The sequence below is a fragment of the Malania oleifera genome, chromosome 9 (genome assembly GCF_029873635.1).
Source record: "Malania oleifera isolate guangnan ecotype guangnan chromosome 9, ASM2987363v1, whole genome shotgun sequence".
Taxonomy (NCBI): domain Eukaryota; kingdom Viridiplantae; phylum Streptophyta; class Magnoliopsida; order Santalales; family Ximeniaceae; genus Malania; species Malania oleifera.
Window position 1 is genome coordinate 23,554,264 of NC_080425.1, and position 27,859 is coordinate 23,582,122.

Sequence of the window (27,859 nt, forward strand, 5' to 3'; positions counted from 1 at the left end):
TGGCCTTGCTCTGGATTTGAAGAAAGAGCTCTATTATTCTGATGATTTCTTCTACTGGTATAAATACAAAGCTCAAATGAGGGAATATATGATAGTACTTCTCCCCCAGTTTGTGAATCATGTATGCCTTGTATAGGTAGACTAGGATTTCCATTATTTTCGCTAGTTAATGTATCGGTTTCCTGACCCTTTAAAGAGTGAATGTCAATGTTAAGGAAAACATTTGGAAGAGGCTTACAGGTTTTCCAGAACTCATCTTCAGTTTCCTTTTTCTCCCCCTGAAGATAGTTATGGCCAAAAAAGGGCTGGTTTTCAATAAAAAAAAAACATTCATATTGATATGAATTTTTCTGGTCAGAGGGTTAAAACATTTGTATCCTTTTTTATTAGGAGCATATCCAAGGAAAACACATTTTCTCTGCCCTAAGATCAAGCTTGGATCGAAGATTGGTAGGTATATGAACAAAAATAGTGCATCCAAACACTTTTAGTGGCAAGTCTAATGTTATCCGACATGTAGGAAACAGTTTTTTTAGGCAATCTAAGGGAGTGATGAATTTTAGCACTCGAGCAAGCATCCTATTAATAAGATAACATGCAGTTAAAAAAGCATCACCCCATAGATATTTAGGAACTTGCATTGAAAACATTAGGGCCCGTGCAACCTCTAACAAATGGCGATTTTTCCCCTCGGCAATGCCATTTTGTTATGGGGTATCACGACAAGTAGATTGATGTTGAATACCCTTTGTTGAAATAAACGTTCCTAAACATTTGTTAAAATATTCAGTACCATTATCAATTCTAAGGATACTGATTTTCGTTTGGAATTGGGTTTCAACAATATTATAAAAATCCTGAAAATATTTTGCAACCTCAGATTTGTCACTCAATAAGTACACCCAACACAAACGTGTATGATCATCAATAAACGTAACAAACCATTTCTTACCAGAAGTAGAAGTGATTTTTGAGGGACCCCAAACATCACTATGAATTAAATAAAAAGGTTTGGAAGAATGATAATCTTTTGATTGATAGGTGCTCTGGTGACTTGGATATATGGCAAACATCACAATGAAAAGAATTGCAATCCAATTTTTTAAATAAGCTAGGAAACAAATGTCTTAAATAGAGAAAACTAGGATGTCCTAGTCTAAGATGCCAAAGCAGTATTTGTTCACGTACAAAAATAGAACTAGTACTACTACTCAAACCCTAAGCTTGTTTATTGTTGAATAAAGTCTCATCGAAGTAGTAGAGTCCATCCATCATCTTAGCATTGCCAATCATCCTCCCCGAGAGTTGGTCCTGAAATTCACAATGGGAATCAAAGAAAATGACGTAACAATTAGAATCCCGTAAGAGTTTACTAACAGACAGCAAGTTACGAGCAAGTTTAGGGACGTGAAGGACAGATTTGAGTTCTATTTTTTCAGAGATTTGGACAGAACCTGTTCCAGCAATGGATGAAAAACTTCCATCTGCAATTCTAATCTTTTTATTACCAGAACAAGGAGAATAAAATTGAAACAATTGTGAGGTACTGGTCATGTGATCAGATGCACTAAAATCAATAATCCATGGTGCAAGATTTAAGCAACAAAGGCAAGCACTAGAGTTATCGCCTGTTTGGGCCAATGAACCAGTAGGAAGAGAAGAGGTCGAAGTAGATTTCAGCAGTTGAAGAAGATGATCCACCTTCTCAACACTTAGGAAATTAACTTCATTGGCTTTAGGGACTGCATGATTGCTACCAGAGGGTCCAGATTTGTTGCTCTTCCAGTTTGCTGGCTTTCCATGGAGTTTCTAGCAATTTTCTCAAGTGTGGCGTGGCTTATTGCAATAGTCACACCATACTCAAGGCTTATCTTCCAATCTCCTTTGATTAGAGTAAAGCTGCTGTGCAGAAATATTGGCAGTAGCCAAATCTGTGTTACTAGTAGCATGAGGAGCAGGATTATTGGTAGCAAGCAGAGCAGGATTTTCCAGTCTCATCCTCCTTTTTCTTCATCATCACACTCCTTCGACAATCTTCTCATTGTAGCAACGGAAGAGATTAGAGTAGAGTTGAAAAGGGAAGAAAACCCTATACAGATTAGGGTCAGATGGGAGCCGCCAAGAGAAACTAGGGTTTACACAAGGCCAAGAGCCGGACCAGGCTCTAATACCATCTAGAATGAGATAGCTTCTTGTGGAAATAATTCTCATTAATCGTAATATAGGTACAGGTCTGTATAAATAGAAGTACAGCAGAAGAATAGAAGGAAAGAACCAAGAAGGAAAGAACCAAAGATGCTAACTTCTAAGAAAACTAAATATTCTAGGATATTCACACATTTACAGCCGATATTCTCTTGGAAAAATAGGAAAGTTGACTAAACAGATTTGAAACTTTCCAACAGTTTCCCACCTATTCCTTCATTTGCTCCTTTTCATGGAGGGTGTAGAATAATCTTTTTTTTGGAGAGAGTTGGGTGTCTCCAGAGTCGATGGAGGATTTTAGGCTATATCATTTTCAGGTTTTAGCAGGGGTAAAGATGGTTTGGTGTTGTGTAGGTGTGCAGTTTTTGCAATTTTGTGCAGGATTTGGTTGGAGCAGAATGTTCGTATTTTTACAGGAAAGAGGATATATTTAATTATATTTTGGAATCCAATTAGCATCTGGCCTCCTTGTGAGCTTTTGCAGCAGGATGTTTCAAAAGGGTTTCTCTTGGGCTTCTAAAACCTTCCTAGAAATCACCTTTGGTGTAGGTAAAATACCATCATTGCACTGCATTTTGTTCTCCAACCCCTCATTATCAAAAATAGAAACCCCCTCCAATCCTTCCAATGGTGCAATATGAACATATGAAGGTCCCCAAGATCATCACATGATTCAGAAACATAAGCATATTGTTCCCGAATATCATCTAACAGCAAACCCCCATCACACTCAAACTCACTAATGTCATCACTGTCATTATCTGAAAATCTCCCCATTTCTTTACCTCATTTGCTTTGCTAATTCCATATTTCCTATATCCTTCATAGCAAGTGCATCTTCCACAATACTCAAATCACCTACAAAATCTCTTCTTAAATTTTTTGACCTTATCTCACCAGAAGACTCTCTTCACATCATATACTTTCCTTTTTGTTTACTTTTTCTTTTCTTTTTCTTTTTTTTATATCTGTTAGAGCAAGCCCGTGAATTAAAAATGACTATATTTATTAAACACCATACAGTTCAATTTTTATTGCTTTATTGATTCATTCCCTTAAAAATCATAACGTTCAATTTTTTATTAAATTTTTCTTGATTCCTCTCCTTATTTTTTTTTTTAAAGAAAGCATAAACGTGAATTTTTTATTGTTAAACACGTAAACTTACACCATAAACATGAAGTTTAATTTTTTAGAATTTTTTTTGTGGTCCCTATCTTACATTTTGGTGTATCTTGAACTCTTACAGTTAGTGCTTTAGTTTTGAGTCCCATAACACGTGCTATAGTTTCATAGAAACTAGCTTAACTTGATACTTGATAAAGATAAAATGCTATAATTTTCCTTTTATACCGATATATGTACAAGTTAAATTGGTCATGGTCGGATTTAGACCGACAACTTGCTTCAAAGGCAAAGGTCATTCCAATTATCAACATGATTGATCCATATTTTAAATTTCAATATATTTTACTAATTTATTTGTTGTAATCGATTTTTCAAATTTTGTACCAAATCTTGTGATTCGATTCGACTCCTAATTCATGAAATTGGGATTTCATTTCACGATTCAAAATAAAATTTGACAACTATACCGACAACTCGTATAATTTGTGTCTGTGCATTCTTATTTAAGTCCTTTCCAACAGAAAATAAATAATAATATGTAGCCCAATGGTTATAATTGCAAAATTCTTCACACATGAAGGATTCAAGTTTCTCACATTAGGCTCCTAAGGCGTGGCTGGGAGGCAAAGGATTGGAGTGAGAGATCCAAGGAAAATCATATCAATTAAATCTAAGAATACAAGTCCAACATAAGGGTTGCATGTCTCAGAAGAATAATTTAGTTGATTAGATCCAAGGAAAATCATATCAATTAAATCTAAGAATACAAGTCCAACAGAAGGGGTGTATGTCTTAGAAGAAGAATTTAGTTGACTAATGAGTTTGAACAACTTCTTCTCAAGGAAAATAAAAGTTGAAGGCAAAAATCTAGAATGAAGAGGGTAAAGATGGGGATTGCAACACAAGATTGTCTCATAGGATGGTGAGTGACAAGAGGAAAAGGAATTTCATTAAACTTGAGGATGATAAAATGTTGGTTACTAGCAATCCTATTCGCATTGCATGTATGATTACAAACTTCTACAAGAACGTATTCTAGAGGAGGATCTAGGAAGAGCTGTAATTGAGTAGTTGGATAGAGGTCCTATCTCAAGTGACAATGCAAAGTGGCCTGTGACGCCTTTCAAAGAGGAGGAGAGTAGAGGTTCTTTGTTTGAGATGGATAGAGAGAAAGCACCAAGTCCAAGTGGTTCTACAATGGCTTGTTTTCAAGATTATTGGGATTCTATGAAAGTTAATCTTTACGGAGTCTTTGATGATTTTTTTGATAGTGGGGTGATGGGCAGGAGCCTTAACATTTATTACTCCAGCCCCTAAAAAGACTGCTACTAAAGTTAATTGACTTTGGACCAGTTAGTTTGGTTGCACGCGTTTATAAGATTTTTCAAGTCTTATATAAGAGATTAGCAACAGTTTTGGTGGATACCATCTAATATAATCAAAGTTTTTTATTGGTAAATGAAAGACTTTAGGTTCACGTTCATGGCTAATGAGGTGGTTGAGAACATGGATAGTAGAAAGAAGAGGGGCTTAGTTTTCATATTGGACTTTAATAAAGGTCATGATTGAGTTAGTTGGTGTTTCTTGGATGGAGTTATCATAAAATAAGGTTTTGGAGAAGTGGATCCATGGGTGTCTCTCCCCTATGGACTTTTCTATCTTAAGTTAACGGGGAGGCCAAGTCTTGGTTTTGAATTTCTAGGGGTCTGAGGCAGGGTGATCCCCTGCCCTTTTTGCTATTGTGGTCGGTGCTTTAAGCAAGTTGATTGATAGAGGGGTTGAAAGAGATTTTGTGGAAGGGATTAAGGTGCGTAATTGTCTCTCACCTTTAGTTTGCGAACAATACCATTCTCTTTCTTTCAAATGATGGGAACAACTTCTCTAATGTTCTAACCCTACAAGTTTTTGAGGTATCAGGCCTAAAAATTAACTTTTTTTAAAAGTGGTTTGGTGAGATTAGGCAAGGACTTGAGCCTCTTTGCTAGGTGATTTCGGTGTTTTGAGTTGGCCTATTCCAGGGCAATCCTCCAATTCATTATGGAACCTAGAATTTAAGAAAATCGCTAGGAGGTTGGATGGGAAGAAAGGAGCGTTTTTCACTTTAAGGGGTCACATTACTCATATCATGCTTGTCATTTCTCTATCCCCTTGTATTATTTATCCCTTATTAGAACTCTTGTGACAGTTTCCAAGAGACTATAGAAATTGACGAGGGATTTCTTGTAGTCGAGCAACGTGGAGGAGGAAAGAGATCATTTAGTAGGGCGGGAAACTATGAGTATGTCTAAAAGGGAGGGAGGCTTGAGTCTAGGTAATTTGGTTTCTTAAAACATTTCCTAGGTGGGGAAGCAGTTATGGAGTTACCCTTCAAAACCTAATTCTCTCTAGCAGAAGGTTATTCATAGTAAATTTGATCTTCACAAAATGGGCAGGATGCTATCACAGGAGTTAATATTAATTAAGCCCTTGGAAATTTGTGTCTCAAATCTATTGGTCTTTCTTTCATAACGTCAGTTATAAAGTGGATAATGGGGAGAGAACCCGTTTATGTAAATCTTTAGCTCATAAGTCAATACTACTATGCTACATTACTTTTGTTAATTAAAAAAATTCTCATTGTATAAATTATAACTCTACTATTATTATTTTTTAGACCATTACAGGAGGACAATTGGACTAGGAATGTGCCTTTGGCTATTGATTTTCTGCATTTCTTTCATTTATCTAATCTTCATGAGTCCTCTATTGCTGCCTTCTTCATTTTGCAAGAGGGTGGCCTTTCTTGAGATTTTCATTTTGGAAGGAATCTCAATGAGAGAGAAACCAATGAGCTTTCTTCTTTGACTATTGTACTTGATTCTTTTTGTGTCTAGGTGGGAAGTGATAAACATGTTTGAATGTTGATTCTTCTTGAGATTTCTCATGCAAATCTTTCTTCTATCATTTGATTGATGCACCTAACGTCAGCCCCTTTGGCCTTTATTCTCTAATTTGGAAAGATGAAGTTCCTTCATAGATCAAGGCCTTTTCTTGGACTGCCATTCCAGAGAAAATCAATACTAATGATTTATTTGAGAAGAAAAGACTTAACAAATAATCTCTCAATGTTTGTGTGTCTTTGCTTTAGGCATGGGGAAACTTGCTCTCACTTGTTTTTATACTGTCCCTTCTCTTGGGGACTGGAATAATTTGCAGAGGATATTTGGAAAATTGGGAGCGCCCAACTTCTTTGGAGCGCTTTTGTGTATTATGTATGGAGGTATTGGTAAGAGGAAAGAGAGGAAAGTTAAGTGGCAGTGTATTGTTCTGACTATTATTTGGTGCATTTGGTTGGAAAGAAGCGCTTGAATCCTTAAAGGGGTAGCCACTTCTAGTGATATACTTTGGAGTTTGGAGCTAAGCATTCTTCTTGGAATCCCTTGGTGTTCAGAAAATAGATTCTTTTAGCATGTTTCTTTACAAAACATGCAGCAGGATTGGTTGGTGTTCCTCTATTGATTTGTCTTGTATTACTTTTTTGTTTAGTTGCTTTCCTTTTGTTATGGGAGGATATCTTGTTCTCCCTGGCTTTTTCTTCTCGTTTTTTTTTTTCTTTTTTCATAGTTTCTTTCTTTAATACAGTTATTTGTTTATCCCAACAAAAAAAAAAATCAAGGTTTAGAGAGAGGTATGCATAAGTTATACAGCGAAATACAAGTTCAATCTTTATACTGGAAACTTAATGATGGTCATATCTTTGCATAATTAATAGTAAGAAGAATTCCATACCATAAAAAGGGCAAAGTTTAAATGTTTAGAAATAAATCTAAGATGGACCATACCCATGATCAAATCATGTTAGAGACCAGGAACAACAGTTCACTTTAACAGTCCAGGCCTCATAGATTTTAAAAGGATGTCAATATAAGAAACAACTATTCATACAAGGACTGCGCTCATCACAAAGTAAATGGAAAAAGGAAAATGATTTTTGTAAGACATGGGTAAATACCCGCTAATTAGCATTTAAAACATCCAAGAAGTCTCAGTCATGAATTAGAATTCTCTGACAACTGTTGAATGGGTTCAATGTCTGAAAAGACAACAACAGCAACAACAACAAAATCAAGCCTTAAGTTCCACTAGGTGGGGTCGGCTATAAAATCATTTTCCGCCAATTTTGCGATCATAGACCATTTCTTTTGACATATTCAGGGATATTAAATCCTTATTCACTATCTCCTCCCAAGTTATTTTAGGTCTACCCCTACCCCTTCTACTACCCCCCACAGTAACTAACTCACTATTCCTCATTGGTGCACTATGCAGCCTAAGTTGCAAGTGTTCATACCATCTGAGTCGTCCCTCTCTTATCTTATCTTCTACAGGAGTTACACCTAACTTACCGCGAATATGTTCATTCCTTAATTTATCTTTCAATGTTATACCATTCATCCATCTAAGCATTCTCATCTCAACAACTTTTACTTTTTGGATATTATGTTTCTTCGTTGCCCAACATTCTGATCCATATAGCATAGCTGGTCTTATAGCTGTCCTATAAAAATTCCCTTTCAATTTTAAGGATATTCTACGATCACAGAGCACACTTGAAGCACTCCTCCATTTTACCCAACTTGCTTTGACTCTATGCATTACATCATCTTCAATTCCTCCTTCAGCTTGCATAATAGATCCAAGGTATCAAAATCTACAAGTGCTATTTATTTCTTCATCATCAAGTTTAACTTTGTCTCTCATATTCCTCCTATAATTTCTAAAATTACATTTCATATATTCTGTCTTATTATTACTAATCCTAAAGCCTCTAGATTTCAAAACTTCTCTTCATAATTCTAACTCAGCCTTTAGTCCATCCCTAGTTTTATCAATTAATACAATATCATCTGCAAACAACATACATCATGAAATCTCCTTTTGAATACTCTTAGTCAATTGGTCCATCACTAAATCAAAAAGATAAAGACTCAAAGCAGATCCTTTATATACACCTATGGTGATTGGAAATTCTCTAGTTTCTCCATCTATAGTTCTTACACTAGTCATTACTCCATCGTACATATCCTTAATGACATCAATATACCCACTACATGCACCCTTTTTTTCTAAAACCCACCTTAGAACTTCCCTAGGGTATCCTATCATATGCTTTCTCAAGGTCAATAAATATCATATGCAAGTTCCTCTTCTTTTCCCTAAACTTTTCCATTAATCTTCTTAAAAGATATATAGCTTCTGTGGTAGATCTCCCAAACATAAAACCAAATTCATTTTCTGAGACCTTCGTTCTAACCTTAATCTTTGTTCAACTACCCTCTCCCATAGTTTCATCATATGACTCATAAGTTTAATTCCACAATAGTTATTACAATTTTGAATATCTTCTTTATTTTTGTATATAGGTATTAAAGTGTTTTTCCTCTATTCATCTAGCATTTTCTTAGTTTTTATAATTGTATTAAATAAATTAGTTAACCACAGAATTCCGTTATCACCTAAGCATTTCCAAATTTCAATTGAGATGTTATCTGGTCCCATAACTTTCCCATTTTTCATTTTTTCAGTGCAAACTTAACTTCATTAACTCTAATTTTGCGTATAAATATCATATTTTTAGTCTTTTCCTCATTTGACAATTCTAAATTTAAGTCTTCTATTTGGTTTTCATTAAACAACTTACTAAAGTAACTTCGTCATCTTTTTTTAATTTCTTCGTCCTTAACCAAGACAATATCATCCTCACTTTTTATACATTTTACATTTCCTAAGTTCTTATTCTTCCTTTCACTAGTTTTAGCAAGTTTAAATATATCTTTTTCGCCTTCTTTTGTATCTAATCTATCATACAAACTATTAAATGATCTGTATTTAGCTTCACTAATGGCCTTTTTTGCATCTTTTCTTGTCTCCTTATACTTTTCAAAGTTATCCATGTTTCTACATTTTTGCCACGTTTTATACCAAATTCTTCTGTCTTTATAGATTTTTGTACATTTTATCCCACCACCAACTTTATTTTCTATTTGAGAATCTTTCCCTTGATTCACCTAAAATCTATTTTGCTATTATTTTAATAGAGCTAGAAAATCTACTCTAAAGAGTATTTGTATCTATCACATCCTCTATAGTCCAATCCCCATCTTTGATCATTTTATCTTCAAATTTTATTATATTTTCTCCTTTTAGGTTCCACCACCTAGTTCTCTTATACTGGTTTATTTTACCATTTTTCTTCCATTTTTTAATACATATATCTAACACTAAGACTTTAAGTTGTGTGGTTAGGCTTTCACCTAGAATAACTTTACAATCCTTGCATGATAAACGATCTACCCTCCTATTTGACTTCTATTTGTTCACTTTTAAAGGTTATTAAGTGTTCTTCTTACTTCTTAAAGCAAGTATTCATTATACTAAAATCATATGACATAGTGAAGTCTAAGATCATCTCCCCAAGCTCATTTTTGTCTCCATATCCATATCCTCTATGTATCCTCTCATAATTTTTATTATCCCTTCCAACATATGCATTCAGATCTCCTCATATAAATATTTTCTCAGTCCCTGATATGCCTTGTATAATACTATCCATATCTTCCCAAAATTGTCTCTTAAGATTTTCTGCTAAGTCGACTTGAGGAGCATAAGAACTAATGATATTTATTATCTCGTCCTAATACCATCTTGATTTTTATAATTATATCCCCTACTTTATTTATATCAACAATGCTATCTTTTAAGTTTTTGTCTATAACAATTCCTACTCCATTCTTATGCTCAGTCTCTTGGTGTTTCTGTCCTCTGCTTTATGAATTGAGAGACTTGCTCTCAATTGTTCTCACAATGCCCTTTCAAAAGGATTCTTTGGAATAATTTGTTTGGTATTCTTGGTGAGAATTGGGTCTGTCCCCCATCTTGGAGGATTTCTATGTTATTCTTTTCAGGGGTTCTGGGAGGGGGGAGGAGAGGAAAGCTTTGTCGTGATTTAGCGTCCTTGCTATTGTTTATTTGGCTGTTTATGAATGCTAGACTTTTAAAGGGTATTGTGATACTCATAACTTGGTATGGAGAGTGATGTATCTAAATTTTTTTAAGTGATGTCTAGAATCCAATTAGATCAATGTGCATCTCTTTCTACATCGTCAGCTAGACAGCTTTAGACTGATCTTTTCTTGGTTTTAGGTAGTGTGTGGCAAACACCACAAACCATTTATGACTTTATACTGGTGCAGTTTTGGGAAGGAATAAAAACAGGATGGCTGGATGGAGTTGTTCAGTGTATGCTGTTTTTTGGACTTTATGTCTTATGAATGCAAGGATTTTCCATTCCAAAACAGCACTGTCCCACTAGTTATGGGATAGAGTTGTTTTCCTCTCATCATTTGGACACACTTTTTTGGATTTTTTTGGGGACTTCATGGTCTAATAGCCAAAGCAATTGGATGGCCATCCTTCTGTAACTGCTTTTAGCTGTGCATTGGGAGGATGTCTTGTTCTCCACCATTTCCAATTCTTTCCTTTTCTGTAATGAATTCCTTTTTCTATAAATAAATTTCTTTAAAAAAAATACAGCAACCCTGACCAGTCAAAAACATGTTGAATCAAGTGGATCTACAGAGACTAGGCCATCTAAGATAGATGAGGAAATGGCATAAACAAAGTACAAAATAATGAGACAAATCCATTACTAGTTTGCAGTAAAACAGGAAATTATGAACAGGTACCGTTATGGTTCTCCCATCAAGCAAAAGTCCAGCACCACTTTCAATACCAGTTTGAATCAACCTTAATATCCTTTCCTTTGCCTGTGAATGAAGGAAGAATCTTAATTCACACAAGATCATATGAAGGTCTTGAGACACAGCTACATGAATACTCTCATAGAAGTAAAATGAATTCTTCACTGGTTTCTGTGGATATGTCAAATCGCATGAAATGCTTTTTCTTTAAGTATATTTTATCATATTTTCTATTAAAAAAAATATTAGAATTTAGGTAATTGTATGCACCTGTTTGCTAATAACTGGGCCAAGGTCAGCATCTGGTTCTGTTCCAGCATTTACTTTGAGTGATTTAGCACGCTCCACTAATTTATTTTCCCTGAGAAAGATTACCAGACCAGGTGTACTTCATATTCATCATAAAATCCAATTTCAATGCACTAACATGACTTATTAAGTAGCTTGTAAATTATACGTCCACTTATAAAAAGGCATCCAAAAAATAAAATGCCACACTCCAGTCTCGCATCCTGATATGGCATGAGCTTGGAGAAAACAGCTGTTCCTCAAAGTCTAGAAAAAACTATTGAGCATAATCTGTTGTGATTGTGAATCTACATTGACATCCTCAGTGTATGATAAAGAATCTTAGAGAGAATACAGTGGTGAAGTAACAGCATCAATAACTTCAAATTGGATTCCCTAACAGAATGACATTGTTCAATCATTCTTCTGTAAACTTTTTCACTGTTGAAGAATCAGGAACTTTTTCACCGTTGAATAATTGCGTAAAATGGAAAGCCTAATCACAACAATAGGTCTCTCCCTCTATTTATAATATATGTCAAGTACCCTTACTGACTCACGCTTACCAACAGAACATTAGCACATGCTAACAATGCTAAATGACCAAACTAACCATTAACACTCCCCCCCCCCCCCCCAAGCTGGAGCAAAGATATCACATGTCCTAACTTGTTACAAATGAACTTAACACGAGCATCCCCCCGAGGCCTTAGTAAGTAAATCAGCAAGCTACAAATCAGACTTCACATGAGTGGCTGTAATGAGCTTCTGCACAAGTTTCTCCTATACAAAGTGGCAATCAACTTCAATGTGTTTTGTCCACTCATGGAAGGCTGGGTTGGAGGCAATACAAATAGCAAAATAAATTATCACACATCAACTCCATAGACTAAGAATGTGTAAAACCCAGTTCATCTATGTTCTTCAATTAAACAAGTTTACATGTAACACCGAGCTACCACAGTTTGCTTCTTGCTCTTCCAAAAACTAAATTACCCCAATAAAGATACAATATCCGGTTGTGGATCTTCTATCGTAAGGTATCCAGCCCAATCTACATCTGTATATCCCTGAATACAAGTGTGACCCTGATCCTAATATAAGAGACCTCTCTAGGTAGGGCTGAGCCACAGTTACTAGAAAATGCTAACACCCTAGTGAACCACATATTGGTACGCTAACACGCTAACACACTTTTTGTTAGGTACCTAAGTGGGGAATCATCACATTTTAATTCTATTTTTATTACTTCTAATCTATCCCACAGCAAAAAAAAAAAAAAAAATCTCTTCTAGATTTAGAAACAGCTCAACATCCTCTTCAACATATACAAGTACCATTACACTTTTTCACCAATATATCAAATTAAGTATACCCCTAGCGTTCCGCATTTTAGAGCATGTGTCGTACCACAATCCTGTTCTCATTCCACAAACCAAAACATTTCATTTTCTAGGTAACATTGAGTTGAGCACTATTCAGTAAAAACCAAATAACTGGCCAAACCAACTGAATTTAGTTAAACCAATTCGGGTTTTTTTTTTTTTTTTTTAATTTGGTCAGTATGGTATGAATTTTGTGAATTTTCAATTGTTTGACTTTCAGTTCAGTATAGGCCTTAATGTATTTGGTTAACCAAATTAACCGAATAAATATGCATGCATAAAATATTTAAAAGTTAACTTCCAATATACATGTATGTATACATACATGTATTATGCTATTACCCAATCCCCAGCTCCCCTCCTTCAGTACTACACAGGAATCCAGTGAATGGATTGCATACATTCACCAGAAGTGGCAGCATGAATCCACGCATTGCTCCTACACAGACAATGACAATCTCCGGCAAGGAAAGTCCAGCAACCAACAGATTTTCAGCATGGACGTCACAGTTCTTGCTGGGGACACCCTCCTTGCCATCACAGTTGTTGCCAATCACTGCCGACATGCCTTGGCAATGAATGTTTGGGAAATTAGCTAATTAAATAATTGCAAAAGGAATTCTAAGTCTAGTTTAGTTCAGTTAAAATCAGTTAACTTATTCAACTGAATTTTAATTTGATTGGTTAACCATTTGGTACCATCCACAATTTGGTTCAGTTTGTTGAGACAAGTTATTTAATTAAAATTTTTTGGTTAATTCAGTTAACGGAATTATCCGTACCGACTGAATGCTCAAAGTCATATCTCCAAGTACACCTTTGAGAGATCTTAAGATGTGAATATTGCACCCTAATGACTTGTTTTCAATGAACCAAGAAACTAACTCACAACGCTTGTGAAACATATATCCGATCAAGTGACTATGAGATAAGTCAATTTTCCAACAAGGCTCTAGTACCTTACTAAGTCGGGCAACAAATCACCCATATTTGCACTAACTTATTATTAGGATCCATGGATGTATCAACAGATTTGGTTCCCAAGAGCCCAGTCTCATCTAAAAGATTAAGAACATACTTCAGCTATGACAAGACAGCTCTCATATGAGATTTAGATACTAAAAGCACTTAAAATGGTCCCCAAATCTTTGGTCTGAAACTTAGTTTGTAGGAAATGCTCTAGGACATGGACACCTTTTTTTATAATAAAATAAAATGTATTAAGGTAGAAAATGTACAATCAAATCAAGGACACTAAATCCTCAAAAAAGAAATTAAAAATAAAATCAAAAGAAAACTCAAAATGAAAAAATAAAAAAGAAATAAAAGAATAACAAAAAAAAACAAAAACTACTATGATCAGCCAAGAAATCGCCTCTTTGAGCCCTTCTCATCATAGTTCGCCAAACACTTCAAATTAGCTAATTCTTTCTAACACTTCTTCACCTGGGATTTGCCACCATCAAGTCTAACTTCATTACTTCCTTGATACACGAGACCCAAGTCATCCAACAACCTATGAGTATCAATGTCCTTCCTAGGAATTTTTTTTGAATAGGAGTAGGAAAATTTCCATATTTAACCTTTTCATCATTTTTGGGGACCTCATCTTCAAACATACTAATACCTTCTAAACCTTCTAGGGGAGGTGGCAGCACATAAGATAGATCCCCGAGACGATCAATAGCAGAATTGGAGGAATATCCACACTGTTCCCAAATATGGTCCAAAAGTATACCTTTTCTCACATTCAAAATCACTACTCCCCATGTTGTCCTCATTCGAAACATCTCCCCATCTATTGCTTTCCTTACTCAACTTTGCCCTCTCAACGATTGGCTCTTCCACTATACTTAATACACCTTTGGAATCCCTCTTTATAATTTTATGTGTTTTTTCACAACATAATTTTTGCTTATTTTCATTGAGTTTCCTCCCTTCAAAACATGCCTACATTTTCTTCCGACGGGCATACACCTTACTACTCCTCTATTATTAGAATAGACTCCCTCTCCTACTTGAGTTACCGCCGAACCATAGATGAAATCTTGATTTTACAACTCACAAGAAATAAAATTATAAAACCAGACTCCCCCCTAACATTTCTTAAGCTCCCCCTAATGTCAATTTCGTCCAGCCGAGAAGCATAAGACCAATCAGGCCTTCCTCCTCTTTTTGTCTCTTGCATCTTACTGTTATTAGAGCATCCCTCATCATGACCATCAAATATGTTATTCGAAGAAGAGCACATAATCGAATCTCCTTGCACTTCATTTGAAAATGGACATTATTCAACTTGTTGCTGCTCTGAAGGATGGTAAACCCCCATATAATCCCACATCATGGACAAAGAGGCTCTCTTATGTTCAAGGGGCTGTAAAGACTCTTGGGCCTTCCCAAATAAGTGACCCATTTGCTCTTCTGTAGAAGTTTCCCCACTGCCCAAGCCCATTTTTAACTCAAAAGACTGCTTTTGGGCCTCCTTAACCCAAAAGCGCAACAAAGAGTTTACTGAACTCTTATTATTTTCGAACAACTAGCCCAAATCAATGTTAATACACAATAAGCAGGCCCTACCCACTCAAACTTCGTCATCCCATCTTCACACAAGGAACCCTACCCACCTTTGTTTTTGTCTTCCCATGGTCCACACGAAGAACCCTAGCCACCTTTGACTCCAACTGCTTAGCCAACAACATCACCTTCAACACCATCGATTGTACCTAAGAAGCTATCTAAACGAATTCCTCTCTTAAACCCTCCCCTACTGCTAGCACATATGATCATCACTAGTAATCACAATATCATCCAAAAGCACAATAAGAAAATTTATGTTGAATGGAGTATGATGATAAAATATAAAGTGATCTACTACACACCATCAGAAGCCAAACTCAAATACTACAAGAATGAATCAACCAAACCATGCTCTGAGTGACTGTTTTAAACCATATAATGATTTCTTAAAGATCGCCATGTAGGAAAGCATTCTTTATATCTAACTGATGTAGAGGCAAGTGACTAGGGGTGGCTAAGAATATAAGCTAGCAACTAGGGAGAATGTGTTTGAATAATCCAAACCATACACCAAAGTATATCCCTTAGCAACAAGACAAGTCATCAAATGAGCCACAAACCATTTGGATTGATCTTCATGGTATAAACCTAGCAACAACCAATCACAGACTTATCAAGAGGACAAGGCAACTCCCAAGTATCATTATCCTATAGTGCACACAACTCTTCAACCATTGCGATGCTCCACACAAGATGGGATAGGGCTTTATAAATATATTTTAAAATAGCAACAGAAGATAAGAGTATTGAAAAAATAGTAATATAAGGGTGACAAGAAATCATTACAAACAAAAATAAGGATTGGATGTCATGTACAAATGTGCTTAATTTTCCAAACATCAATAGGAGGATCAACATCTTGTGAAATAAGACCGTTAGATGAGGGAACAAGAGGTGGAAGTAGAAGTTAGAGGCTCTCCTCCTTTAAGTCACCATGTGCACACCTGTAAATTGGGATTAATCCAAGCAACAAGAAAGGCCAACCTAGATGAAAATAGGTTAGGATTTGGAGGGCTAGGCAAAGAAAAGGACTCATCAAGGTCAACAGAACTCAAAAGACTCAAAAATAGAAAGGTGAAGACTCAAAAAAGGGGCCTCAAGGTCAAAATAAATCTTTGAATCTAGGAGGAAGAGTGACTCAAGGTCATCAATGTTAAGGCACTACAGAAAGCAAGTGAAGAAACTATGCATTCATGTGAAGGGAGTTGGCATGCAAATATTAGCAATGGTTGAAAGTAGCAATTGAGTGGTGAATGGAGGAGCATATGGCTTTCAAGTAGACCCACTTCTCCATAAAAGACTCTCTCATCATTACCATTTCTTGGCCAACCCATATAATTTATTGAAAAAATACAAGAAGGAAAAAATTATTTGTCACACTTCTAGTCCTTATGTAACTCGGAAACATGCCAAGTTAGGAAATTGACTACTAAATAGCCTAATGGCCTTGGCAAAGTGAATATGAGGGTATGGCTACTCCAGTAAATAAATATAGGGTTATTTTATGTGTCAATGATAAAAATTGATCATTCCTAGGCATAGTTTTTAACACCTTCTAGACAACCTCACACATGCTAGCCAATGGGCTTTAAGAGTAAGAAAGCATAGGCCCACTATACCATGTGCTAAAATTTTCAATTCTAATTAATAAAAATGAGGTTAGCGACGATCAACCTCTAGAGCTTTTAGCCAGAGAGGCTCTGACATCACCAAAAAGCTTAAGCTGCTAGGTGGAATGGATTTTAATATCTCAAACACATGAAAGGAACTTGTGAGACTCTAGTCACCATGAAGAATGCTTTCTCAATGGTAATATTCTTTGAATAGGATAATAACAAAGGAAATTGTGCAGGATGGATGACTACCATCAAGTGTGCAAAGTGTAAAGCTGCAGTTGAGACTTGCACAACTTTTTGATTCATTATTCTTCTATTTCCCAGATTGAACTCAAATTATTCAAATTAACCGTATGAATATCCTGCAGAGATTCACCCTTAATAAGAAGCTAGTCCTGATGCAATTTTGGTTCATATAAAGGAGATGAAATGTAAAACTTTTCATGAAGCATAGAATCCAACATTTTGACATAGAAATCATACTAAGTTCATTAATTTTAAGCACTAAATAATTAATGAAATGTTTTTAAGCAACTGCTGATTAAATACATGGTAACATGCTATACATCCATCAACTTCAGGGGGCCAGCCAAAGGCCAATGCAACAAAAAGAGTAAAAACTCTAACACCAAATAAAAAATGATATTATAATGCAACATGATTTGACTGTTTATCCACGTTGGTTAAAAAGGAAATGTAAAAATATATGCAATAAGCGGCACTTACAACACATAACATGTGAAGACTTCCACGCAGACAGGAAATAAAATCTAGTAAATGAAGTTCTTCAAATAGCTCATATTAATAAGATGCACTTAGTTATGGTCAAGACTACTCACGCTTTAAATCATATTAAAGATCTAAAAGTTTTTTATCAACGAACAAAGGATAAAAAGAACTCAGCAAAAACAATAGAGATAGAAAGTATAGAACTACAAATAAAATATGGTAAACAAGGAAGAAAAATGGTACCAAGATTTTGAATCTCCAACAAAAACTACTGTGCTAAGAGCCATGCATCGTTGTCCGGCAGCACCAAAACCAGCGGCAACTAAAGCATTCAAAGTAGCACCCACATCTGCATCAGGCATGACAATTGCATGATTTTTCGCTCCCATATTGGACTGGATACAGAAAGCCATTGGCAGTTATTTCAACTAGTGTGCATAAAATAAAAATACTGCTCATAGATTAATCTGCATTTTGCTGCAAACAGAAACAGACTGAACTTAACCTGAACGCGTTTCCCTTTGGACGATGCCCTCGAATATATATGCATGCCAGCCTTTAAAATTAAACAAATAAAATATATAAATCAATTGAGCATGTCATGTATAATCAACATATGAAAAGAAATACCAATAATTAAATGGATAATAATTCCAATGAGAAGTTTAATGATAAGAAAATCAAAGTTGTTTAGCAACAATTATGTTGCCAAGACTTGTGTGGAAAAGTATGCATGTGCACACATGTAGTTTTATAAAATGAAGCTAGTTGAAACATTACCAAGCAACCATAGAAGAAAGAGAATAAACTTGAAGCATGGTGTAAGGGTCTTGGGCCCAACTCTAGTGAGGCATTGTCTGCTTTAGCCCATTGGCCTCATGGGTTTGTCTTAGAAAAGATGTCTCACATAGTTGGAGCCCAAACCATCCTTATAAGCCTAAGATCTCCCTAATACACATCCGATGTGAAATCGTGACATGCTCTCCAGTCCGATCTTCGACACCCTCTTTAGAGTGGTTTACACCTCAGTGTAGGATCCACCCACATGATAGTACTTCAAGGGTAGCTCTGATACCAAATGTAACAGTTTTGGACCCAACTCCAATGAAGTATTTTCTGCATTGGCCCACTGCCTTCATAGGTTCGTCCAATAAAAGGCGCTTCACATAGTTGGAGACTGAATCATTCTTATAAGCCCAAGATCTCTCTAGTACACATACGATGTGGGATCGTGACACATGGCAATAACAGGTCTACATATATTAATGTCGAACTGCAAACAAAAATGTCCCTTTTAACTGTTTCAAATTACCATCAGCCTGCATCCATCTAGACACGCACCAATTTTTAGTATTGCATAGAAGTTAAATTTCAGTAGGGACAATCCATAAATCCCAAATATACAGCATCCTAAAAACATGCAATCAGGTTTGCAACTCAGCTGAAAAAAACAGCATCCAAAGTGAGCAAAAGCTAGCCCTTGCCTAACCACTATTCAATCTCCAACCACTTCTAAACTAAGATTTTGGTCTCCAACCACTATTCAACTCTGATTAGGCCATAGCCATAAAAGATTTTGGTCTTTGATTACTCTAATGTTCACCTCTCAGAAAAAAATACTTGTCCTCCACTGGTTCAATCTTTCCTCGCCACCAACATTGCCATCTTTAGCTGGTTCCAACAACTATACTCCTGATATCACCACCCAATTCAACAGAACAACACCAACAAAATCCACCATTTACACAGATTCACCGGCATTCAAAATTGCTGCTTGAAGGAGCATCTACACAAAATCAAAACCAATAGAGACCATATAAACAAACAACCAATCTAACAAACAGAAACACATCTGCTGCTAGTGGTGAGTCACTGAATTTTACAATGGCAGCCAAGCCAGCGGAAGCACTTTTGATCTATTTTATTTTCCTCAATGAGGTTTTTTATTTATTTTTCTTCCAGGTTCGAATCTCCCTCCATTTTGGAGATAAAAATTAAAGTAACTGATTATGTGACCACAAGACATAGGATGCCATAAAGTGGTTGATATAATGAAGGATAAGCCCCAGAGAAATTCAACCAGAGGCAATGGAATTGATGGACGTTGCAAATCACAGAATAATTCAATCTGACCAAACTTTGCATTTGATCAAACGGGAATGATTCCAACACAAATTCATTTTTTACCTAAAAGCTTAAGCTGTTAGGTATGGGTCTAGTCTTGTTGACCGCATTTATTTTGTGGTGTCTAAAAACTATTGTATTCCCTGTAATAGGTGTAATTTATCATTTGTTTTGTCTCTCGACGTGCTATCAGGCTGCACATGCAGGGGAGAATTAAAGGCTTAATATATATTGTTTGCCTACAATCTAACAAATTAAGCTTTTACGTGAAGTGATATCTAACAGGGGTGTTTTGGGAACCATGATTGATGTCCTAGTGAGACCCAAAATCGCTTCTGCGGACTATTTAATTAGAAATAATTGATTATGAAACCAAAATTTCAATCATGAAAAATAGCCAAAATCATGTTTCAGAACTCCAATGCTACTTTGACAAAAAGTGATTATGGAAATCAACATTTCTTCTGTTCTTTGTGTAATGCCCTTGACATATTTCCTAAAACACAAAAATACCCCAACAATGTAGGATAGAAATCCAGAAATGGAGTCAACCCTCTTTGTAGGCCATCTCTAAAGAATAAGGTCAACATCTAGTTGGGTTCTGTGCCTATAAATTTAGGCATAATTAAGTAGTTGGGATTATTTTTGTAAGGTGGTTTATTTTTAGTCAGTTAGTTTTAGGGGTTCTATTTTGATTAGTAAGATGTTTGGTCCTAGTTTCCTAAATTTCAGTTTTTCTCCCCATGAGTTATTATTTGTGGTCAGGTCCATTCATCTTTCAAAATCCCTCGAAACCAAACCTCAGTCAAAGTGGCCACACTGCCATAGAGCATCTTTCATTACTGCTTCCTGTTACACCACATCTGATTGCTTGTGCTTCAACCACTGTCACCATAAAAATCAGAATCCCTTGTTTGGCCCAAACACAATGCACCAAACCTTATTGTCTCTCCAATGCGCCACCACAAACCACCACCCTATGCCATCCTCCCTGCCTCAACCAGTCCTTGACCTTTGTCTTCCACAAATTCTTGTTCACTGCCATTGCCATTGAGTTTCCTATGCTCCAATATGCCATCTCATTGAAATCATTTATAAAAAGTGGTCACACAAGGGCCTAGGTGTGAATGGCCCATGCAATGAGAATAATTACCTCCATTGTCTAAGACAGACTACCAACAATTCTGAGATTCCTGAAGACAAAACTTTCTGGCATCATCATTTTTTAAATATTTTCCTCCCTGCAAACTTGAGTTATTACAACTGTTATCAAACAAATTTTCAATACCTTTCCATTCCTTCCTCGCTGATCGATGCTTATACACCTTCATTTCCACTGCCTTTGAACATTTTTTTTCATTCTTTCTATCCCCAGAAGCACTTGCCACCTCTGCGCATGACCCATTGCCCAAGCTTTCTTCATTCAGTCTTCCATCTGATTGCATCTTCCGCTTCTCATGAGAATTCTTGACAATTTGTTTATCCCATGTTTCTAGAAAAAGACTAGTAACAATTGAATAAGAAGTTTCTATTCATAATTTCTCCTCTTATCCACTTGCATGGCATCCATATTATCATGGGGGAAAACCACTTTATCTATATGCGAGTCCCCTACAAGTCGTGTCTGGGACTCTCCGCTTGTTTTGATAAAAGAGAAAGCTACCTCTTTAATCACATCCATCAAATTAACCTGGGCCCCTTTAGTAAAAAGACCACAATCATTGGCCAAATCTATTGAAATCTTTAAAACATGTTGTACTCTCTCCCAACAAGCCCATGAAGCGACATGTGCTCAAAAATCCACTAATTTGAAGCCCATCATTCTTAGGCCCAGTAACTTGATGAGATCCATTACCCACTAAATCAATAGTACAAGGAAGAGAAGGTCCACTACTCTCTGACCCAATCTTCACATCCTTGGTTGATTGTTCACTCATGGGAAACCCTAGTTTCGTATCTCACCAAACTGCTGTCATCATCTTTTCTTCTCAATCACACTATACCGTGGCTACTAGACTACCTTCACCGAGGAAGCCTTCTTTGTTCCCACAATTTGCACACCTCCATCCATGCGCTAACGACTCCAAAGGAGATTTTCCCTTAACGACCTTGCTCCACAAAATCTTCCTTTGTTTTTGCCTCTTCCATATCAACCTCTCAAGCTTAGAATCAATCAATACAATTCTCCCAACCAAATCATGTAGCCCTCCTACAGAGCTTCTCCAACTACCACCTTTCAACCCTTTAGGAACAAAAATCGAAGATTTCTAGACCTCTAACTCAAGAAATATGCCAAGCCAAGTCAGCCTAATCGCCACCACACTTGAAGCATCCAAATCTCTTTCTTTCAACGAACCTACTCAATCGAGACCACACCGAAGTCACATTCTGCAAATCCATTGCATCAACGACATAGGGGCCCTCACCCATCAATTTCTTTTCATGTTCCTTTCAATTGAAACCACGAAATATCCTATCCTTGACTTTTCCTATTCTCAAATCAAAGGATTTACCTTCGACTTGTACTAATTGCTAGAGATTCTTCTCCATCATGGTTGTCGAATGAAATTGTCGAACAATTTCATGGCCAATGAGAAAAAAGAATACCACGGGAGAGAGAGAGAGAGCAAGGTGGTAAGTTTTAGTGTGTGAAAGCTCACCTTTTAAAATATTTTTATTTATTTTATAAGATTTATGTTTTTACAATTACTCTTCATAATCATTAACTATTAAGAGCAGGCCTTGGAATTAGGGGCGTATAAAAATTACAGAAAAATCAAAAACCGGACCGAAATCAAAAGCAGTTCGGTTTTTCGGTTCCCAGTTTCCATTTCGGTTTCGGTTCTCAAAAAATAAATTTTCAATTTCGGTTTCAGTTTCAAAACATAACCAAACCACAAAACTGATTTAAATAAAAAATAAATATATAAATTAATATAATTACTTGATATATATATCATATATCTAGCTAAGGAGTGGGGGACTATGTAGGGGTGTACAAAATTTTAAAATGATTATTTTTAATATTGTATATATGTGCACTATAAAATATATTATTTCTTTAATTATATAATTGAAACCATTTAATAAATTATTTAATTAATTAATTTTTTTAACTAATTAAATCTGGGTTGTTGACCTTGCTCAAGGATAAAGAAGGAGTGGGAAAGGGATTTATACAAGATGCATGACTCTCAAAATTCTCATTTTGGCGATGTGGGACAAGTGTAGTGGAGTGGAAGTTGGGTTGGGGACTTGGCCTAGGGGAACCTTTGTCCACATTGGTTGGAGGAAGAATAGAAGCTCCCTCCCTTCCCATATAAAAGCCCATCTAGCCTTCCTATCATTGCATTGAGTAAGGCCCTTCACTCTAGTTGTGTGGGTGGGCTACCCTTGGGCCTTGTCTACATTCAGAAGGGCTTGATTTCGGTTTGGGCTATTTTGGGCTTGCAAATCTTTTTCATTGTTTTTTCAAATATAAATTTTATATTTAAAACCGAGTGAAACCGAACAGAACCATAAAAATTCGGTTTACGGTTACACTAAACCATTGGTGTACAGTTCGGTTTCGGTTTTAGATTTTGAAAAAGGATTTTTTCGGTTCGGCTATCGATTTCAGTCAAAACCGAACCGATAAGAACCGAGTACACCCCTACTTGGAATAATGGTCCTTTGTGACCAGCTGATCATGGATTTGAGTCCAAGGGGGCAACCTCTCTACATTAAATAAATAAATAAAATAAAATAAAAAACAAGATAAGACTATCTACACTATGATGACCCTCTCCCTACCCTCGCAAAGCGTGAGGCCTTGTGGCCAAGGGATGCCCTTTAATCGTAAATTATTACATTATTAATTTTGACATAGCATTGAAGTACTAATTATTATTTTTTATTTTTTTTTTAAAAAAAAGGGTCAATTTTTCACATTCATTTTGAAAAAACATACACCTTATACCCTCAATAGGTTTCATGTTTTTGAATCGCTCCATAATCAACTTATTCGTAAATTGTAGTGCTATTGAAAATCTCTCTCTCAATTTAACTGGCTAGCAATCATTCATCCAACAATTTGGGGTCCATATGGAAAAAATAACAATTTAGGGTTCACTCAATGCTCTAAATTTTCTAATGAAATTTTTAGAAGATATTGCTAGAATTTAGGAATCTAAACTTGTTTATTTTTGAATTAGATCCCAAATAAAATAAAATAAACTGAACAAAATTAAATCAGCCCCCAAATCTTGTTCATTTGGACTTAGATCCCATGCTGAGTGGGTGCAATCCCCCTAAACCTTTTTTCTAAGCCTATCACATTATACATATATATATATATATTGGTGGTTTTCTATAAGATGAGTGAGGGCTATAGCTCACACGATGTAGATCCGCCTCTAGCTGTTGATATTGTTTATATAATAACTGATAGAGAATCATTCATGCAGGAAACCTGATAAATTTTATTTGCTAAAATTACAAGCAGGTTAAATGATAATGATGATGCAAGATGACTAAAAAAGACATTTAAATTAACATTTGACAAGTACAGCCTTCAAATTGAGACTGACTGTGAAATAAGCATTAAATAAATTGAAGCCCCTCAGATATAGAAATTACCACAGAAAAGTAAGCTTATATGTACATGATGTACAGGGGATTATACATCTAAGGGTGGATGTCAAAAGTGAGAAACTTGTTATAAAGCTAAGACCAGGTCTGAGAAGAGAATAACTCCTCTTTGCACCACATCCTGTTTTGATGGCCGAATAAATCTATATTGAAATTAAATACAAGAATAAAGCCTAATTCCCGATTATTTGGGGTTGGCCACATGACTCCTTTTTCTCCATTCAGCATAATTCAAGTCTACCCTTTCAGTTAAAACTTAAAATAAATTATTTGTCCGTTCTTTCGGATAATAAAGGAAGGTACATTAGATAGAGAGAGAAATTACCACGAAAGAGGACAAGTCCACCTCATAAAAATAAAATAAAATAAAATGAAAAAATAATAAATAAAATTAATAATTAAACAAGGAACCCACTCTCCAATCCTTTTCCTTCATAATTCACCAAACATTTCAAGTTAGCTAATTCCCTTTGACCCTTTTTTAGCTTCTATTTTTACACCCATCAATACATGCTTCATTTCTCCCAAGACGACAAAACTTTAGATTCAATTTATCCATGAGATCTAGAACTTCTAAATCCTTCCTTGAAATCTCCTCCACAGGTGTTGGTCAAACACCGTCCTTGCACTGCATCTCATTAACCAAATCATCATTTTCAAATATAGAAACCCCCTCCAATCCTTCCAAAGGGAATGGATGTACGTATGATCAGTCCCCTAAAACGTCACTGGAATCAGAAACATATCCACATTTTTGCCTAATTTCATCCAACAGTAAACCCCCACAATCAAACTCATTGAGACCATCACTTTCATTATCTAATAAATCCCCCCATTTCATTACCTTCTTTCCTTTGTTAACCCTATTACAAGAATTTCCATTTTTTCTTAGCATTTTTGCCTTCCACAATACCTAACTCTCCTAAATTCCTCTTTAAAATCTTTGGCACAACCTCACCAGAGTGCCTTCTCTTATCTTTGAACATTTTTTTCATTTCCACACCCATCTGCACAAACTTCCAACAAGTATAAATGTTGGGACCTTAGATCCTTTTGCGGCTTTGCCTTAATGTCTTAGGCATCAGATAAACTACCCAAAACACCATCATCTTTATAAACCTTTGCTGCAGCATCCGCTTGTCCCTCTGCAAAACCAGAATCTTCAACCACTTTTTAACACTTTTAGTTATTCCCTTATTGTTGTCAAGAAACTTTTCCGAAATCGAACTGCCGATTTCCTGTGATTACTCCATGAGATGATCAGTTCCACTTGAATCTTAGGGAATTGGAGAGAGATTTAGGCCTTCAATTACAGATGGGTGACAATCCTTCTTCCCTATATTCTCCACCTGTATATTCTCTTAGACTGGCTATCCAAAATAGGCCCCTGAAAATCTTCGGCCAGCCCCTTATGAATGGCCCAATCATCCTTTCCCTTAGACTGGCCATCCAAAATAGGGCCTTCCAAATTATGGGCTTGTCCAATTAATAAGCCCATTTTATATAAAAATGAGGCCCCTCCTATTTCCATTAACTTGCCCAGGTCCAATACAATAGCCAAGCCCAGCCCAGATTTTTTATCTTCCTCTTCCCCTACTGTAACCCTAGCCACCTCAACTGGAGCTGCACCCTCATCCAAAACCCTAGCCGCCATTGCCCTATCAGCACGCCCAACTGCCTGAGCAATATGAACATGCGCCTTTGGTCGGGAATCTTCTAGCATCGGCTACCCTGCAATGTTCAACTCGAGGTTAGCCCCACATCAAATGCACTTATCATCTATCCCATTCGCAGCATCCTGCTTTCCTTGTTGGTACTTGCTTTCACAGACTTCTCCTTCACCTGCCTTCCTTTTCATACGTGACTCCACATATCTGGGCTCTGAAGGTCTACCCACGCCTGCACCTCACAATTGAAACCCAACCTCTTTGGCTAATTCGCAGAACTTTCTTGCGAAGTTGTACCAACCAACCCCTTTTGCTCCACCAGGGATAAACACAGAGAACATCTTACCATTCCAACCCAACACTAAGTCCAAAAAATTCCCACCCTAGTCCACTTAATTGAACTCCAAAACAGCATATTCCTTATTCAGACCATTCGAGAACCCCTAACCAATAGAACAAAATCTGGCAGACCATTGGCAAACCAGAGAACTACCTCTTTCGGAAGTTTAATCCACATCTATTCCAAGAAGGATTTTTCTCGAGCACGAATAGAAACTAAATAATTTTTTTAAACCACCTCAACACACATTCTTCTTAATCATCCTGTCGTGCTAGTGGGATTTTATATCTCAATCAAATCACTCTTCCTGTGTAGTGTCTTTGCTGCCCATCTTCACCAGTTTTTCTCATCCTGTCTTCATTATGTGTGAACCATCTTTAACCAGTTCTCTCATCCTATCCCCAACTAATGCAACCCTAAATTCTCACATATGCAACCATTCCTTATTCAATATTTACTCATATTAGAACCATCCATCTCAACATCTGATTCAACTAAACTCATCTGAATGTCATTTTTCTGGTAATTGCAAAATATTTGAATCCATATAAAATAATGGGCCTTACAACCATCACATTGAATTTTACAACCTAACATTACTCTACAACCACATCACACTCCAGTATCAGTTCACCATTTTAACATCCCATTCCCTCCAACTAATACTTCTTAACTGACCAACTCAAATTTGCATCCTAAACTAGTAAAAAATAAATCTATTGCAACAAAACATGCAAAAAAATAAATTCATAAATCATAATAAAAAAAAAATGGATGTTCTAAGACATGAATCAATTAAATCTGTGAATTTAACTTCTAAAAATTTCAGTTTTCAGGTATAGATCATGAAGATAATTTATCATTCACTGCAGTAACTTATACCACAATAAACTTTCGTGAAAGCAGATGCATCACACAACAAGAAACAACTTGTGAAAAAAAATTTATTCCTATTGCTTAAAAAGTAACCAAAGATTATGGATATCTTAACTTCGCATGCAAGTGTTATAATATATATATATATATATATATATATATATATATTGAAAGAAGAAGAATATAAACTAAGTAAACTTACTGTATTTGAACCAACAAATGATATGGCTCTGATGTCCTCATCATCACAAATAGCATTAACTATGTCCTGCCCCAGTTGATGCACAAGTTAGTAACTTCAAAGTATCAAAAAACCTCACAAGTTTATATATTTGATCAAACAATTAAAGAGAATTAAACTGTAGATTGTAGACCATGACAAAATGTGCATATGCATAAGCTACGGCTGCACAGTCCAGTGGAAATACTTCCAGAAGTGTCTGGGTGCATGGGTTTTAAGCCTCAGATTTGGAGTTGGGACAGGTTGGGACAAAATTAATTATATACTTAACTAAGTTTTTAGTCTAAATCCATACAAATCCAAATCCAAGGTTGG

At 36.0% G+C, this 27,859-nt stretch overlaps 1 protein-coding gene across 2 annotated transcripts in view; it reads right to left on the bottom strand.

Annotated features, from left to right (window-relative positions):
- LOC131163644 (methylmalonate-semialdehyde dehydrogenase [acylating], mitochondrial) overlaps positions 1 to 27,859 on the bottom strand; it is a 47,726-nt gene that overhangs the window by 6,284 nt on the left and 13,583 nt on the right. For both annotated transcript variants that reach the window (XM_058120279.1, XM_058120278.1), the window contains exons 9-13: positions 27,506 to 27,571; positions 18,173 to 18,223; positions 17,911 to 18,062; positions 11,343 to 11,433; positions 11,058 to 11,138 (exon numbers count right to left, since the gene is read on the bottom strand). In XM_058120279.1, coding sequence (XP_057976262.1) covers positions 11,058 to 11,138; positions 11,343 to 11,433; positions 17,911 to 18,062; positions 18,173 to 18,223; positions 27,506 to 27,571 — 441 coding nt within the window. The remainder of the gene's footprint in view (positions 1 to 11,057; positions 11,139 to 11,342; positions 11,434 to 17,910; positions 18,063 to 18,172; positions 18,224 to 27,505; positions 27,572 to 27,859) is intronic.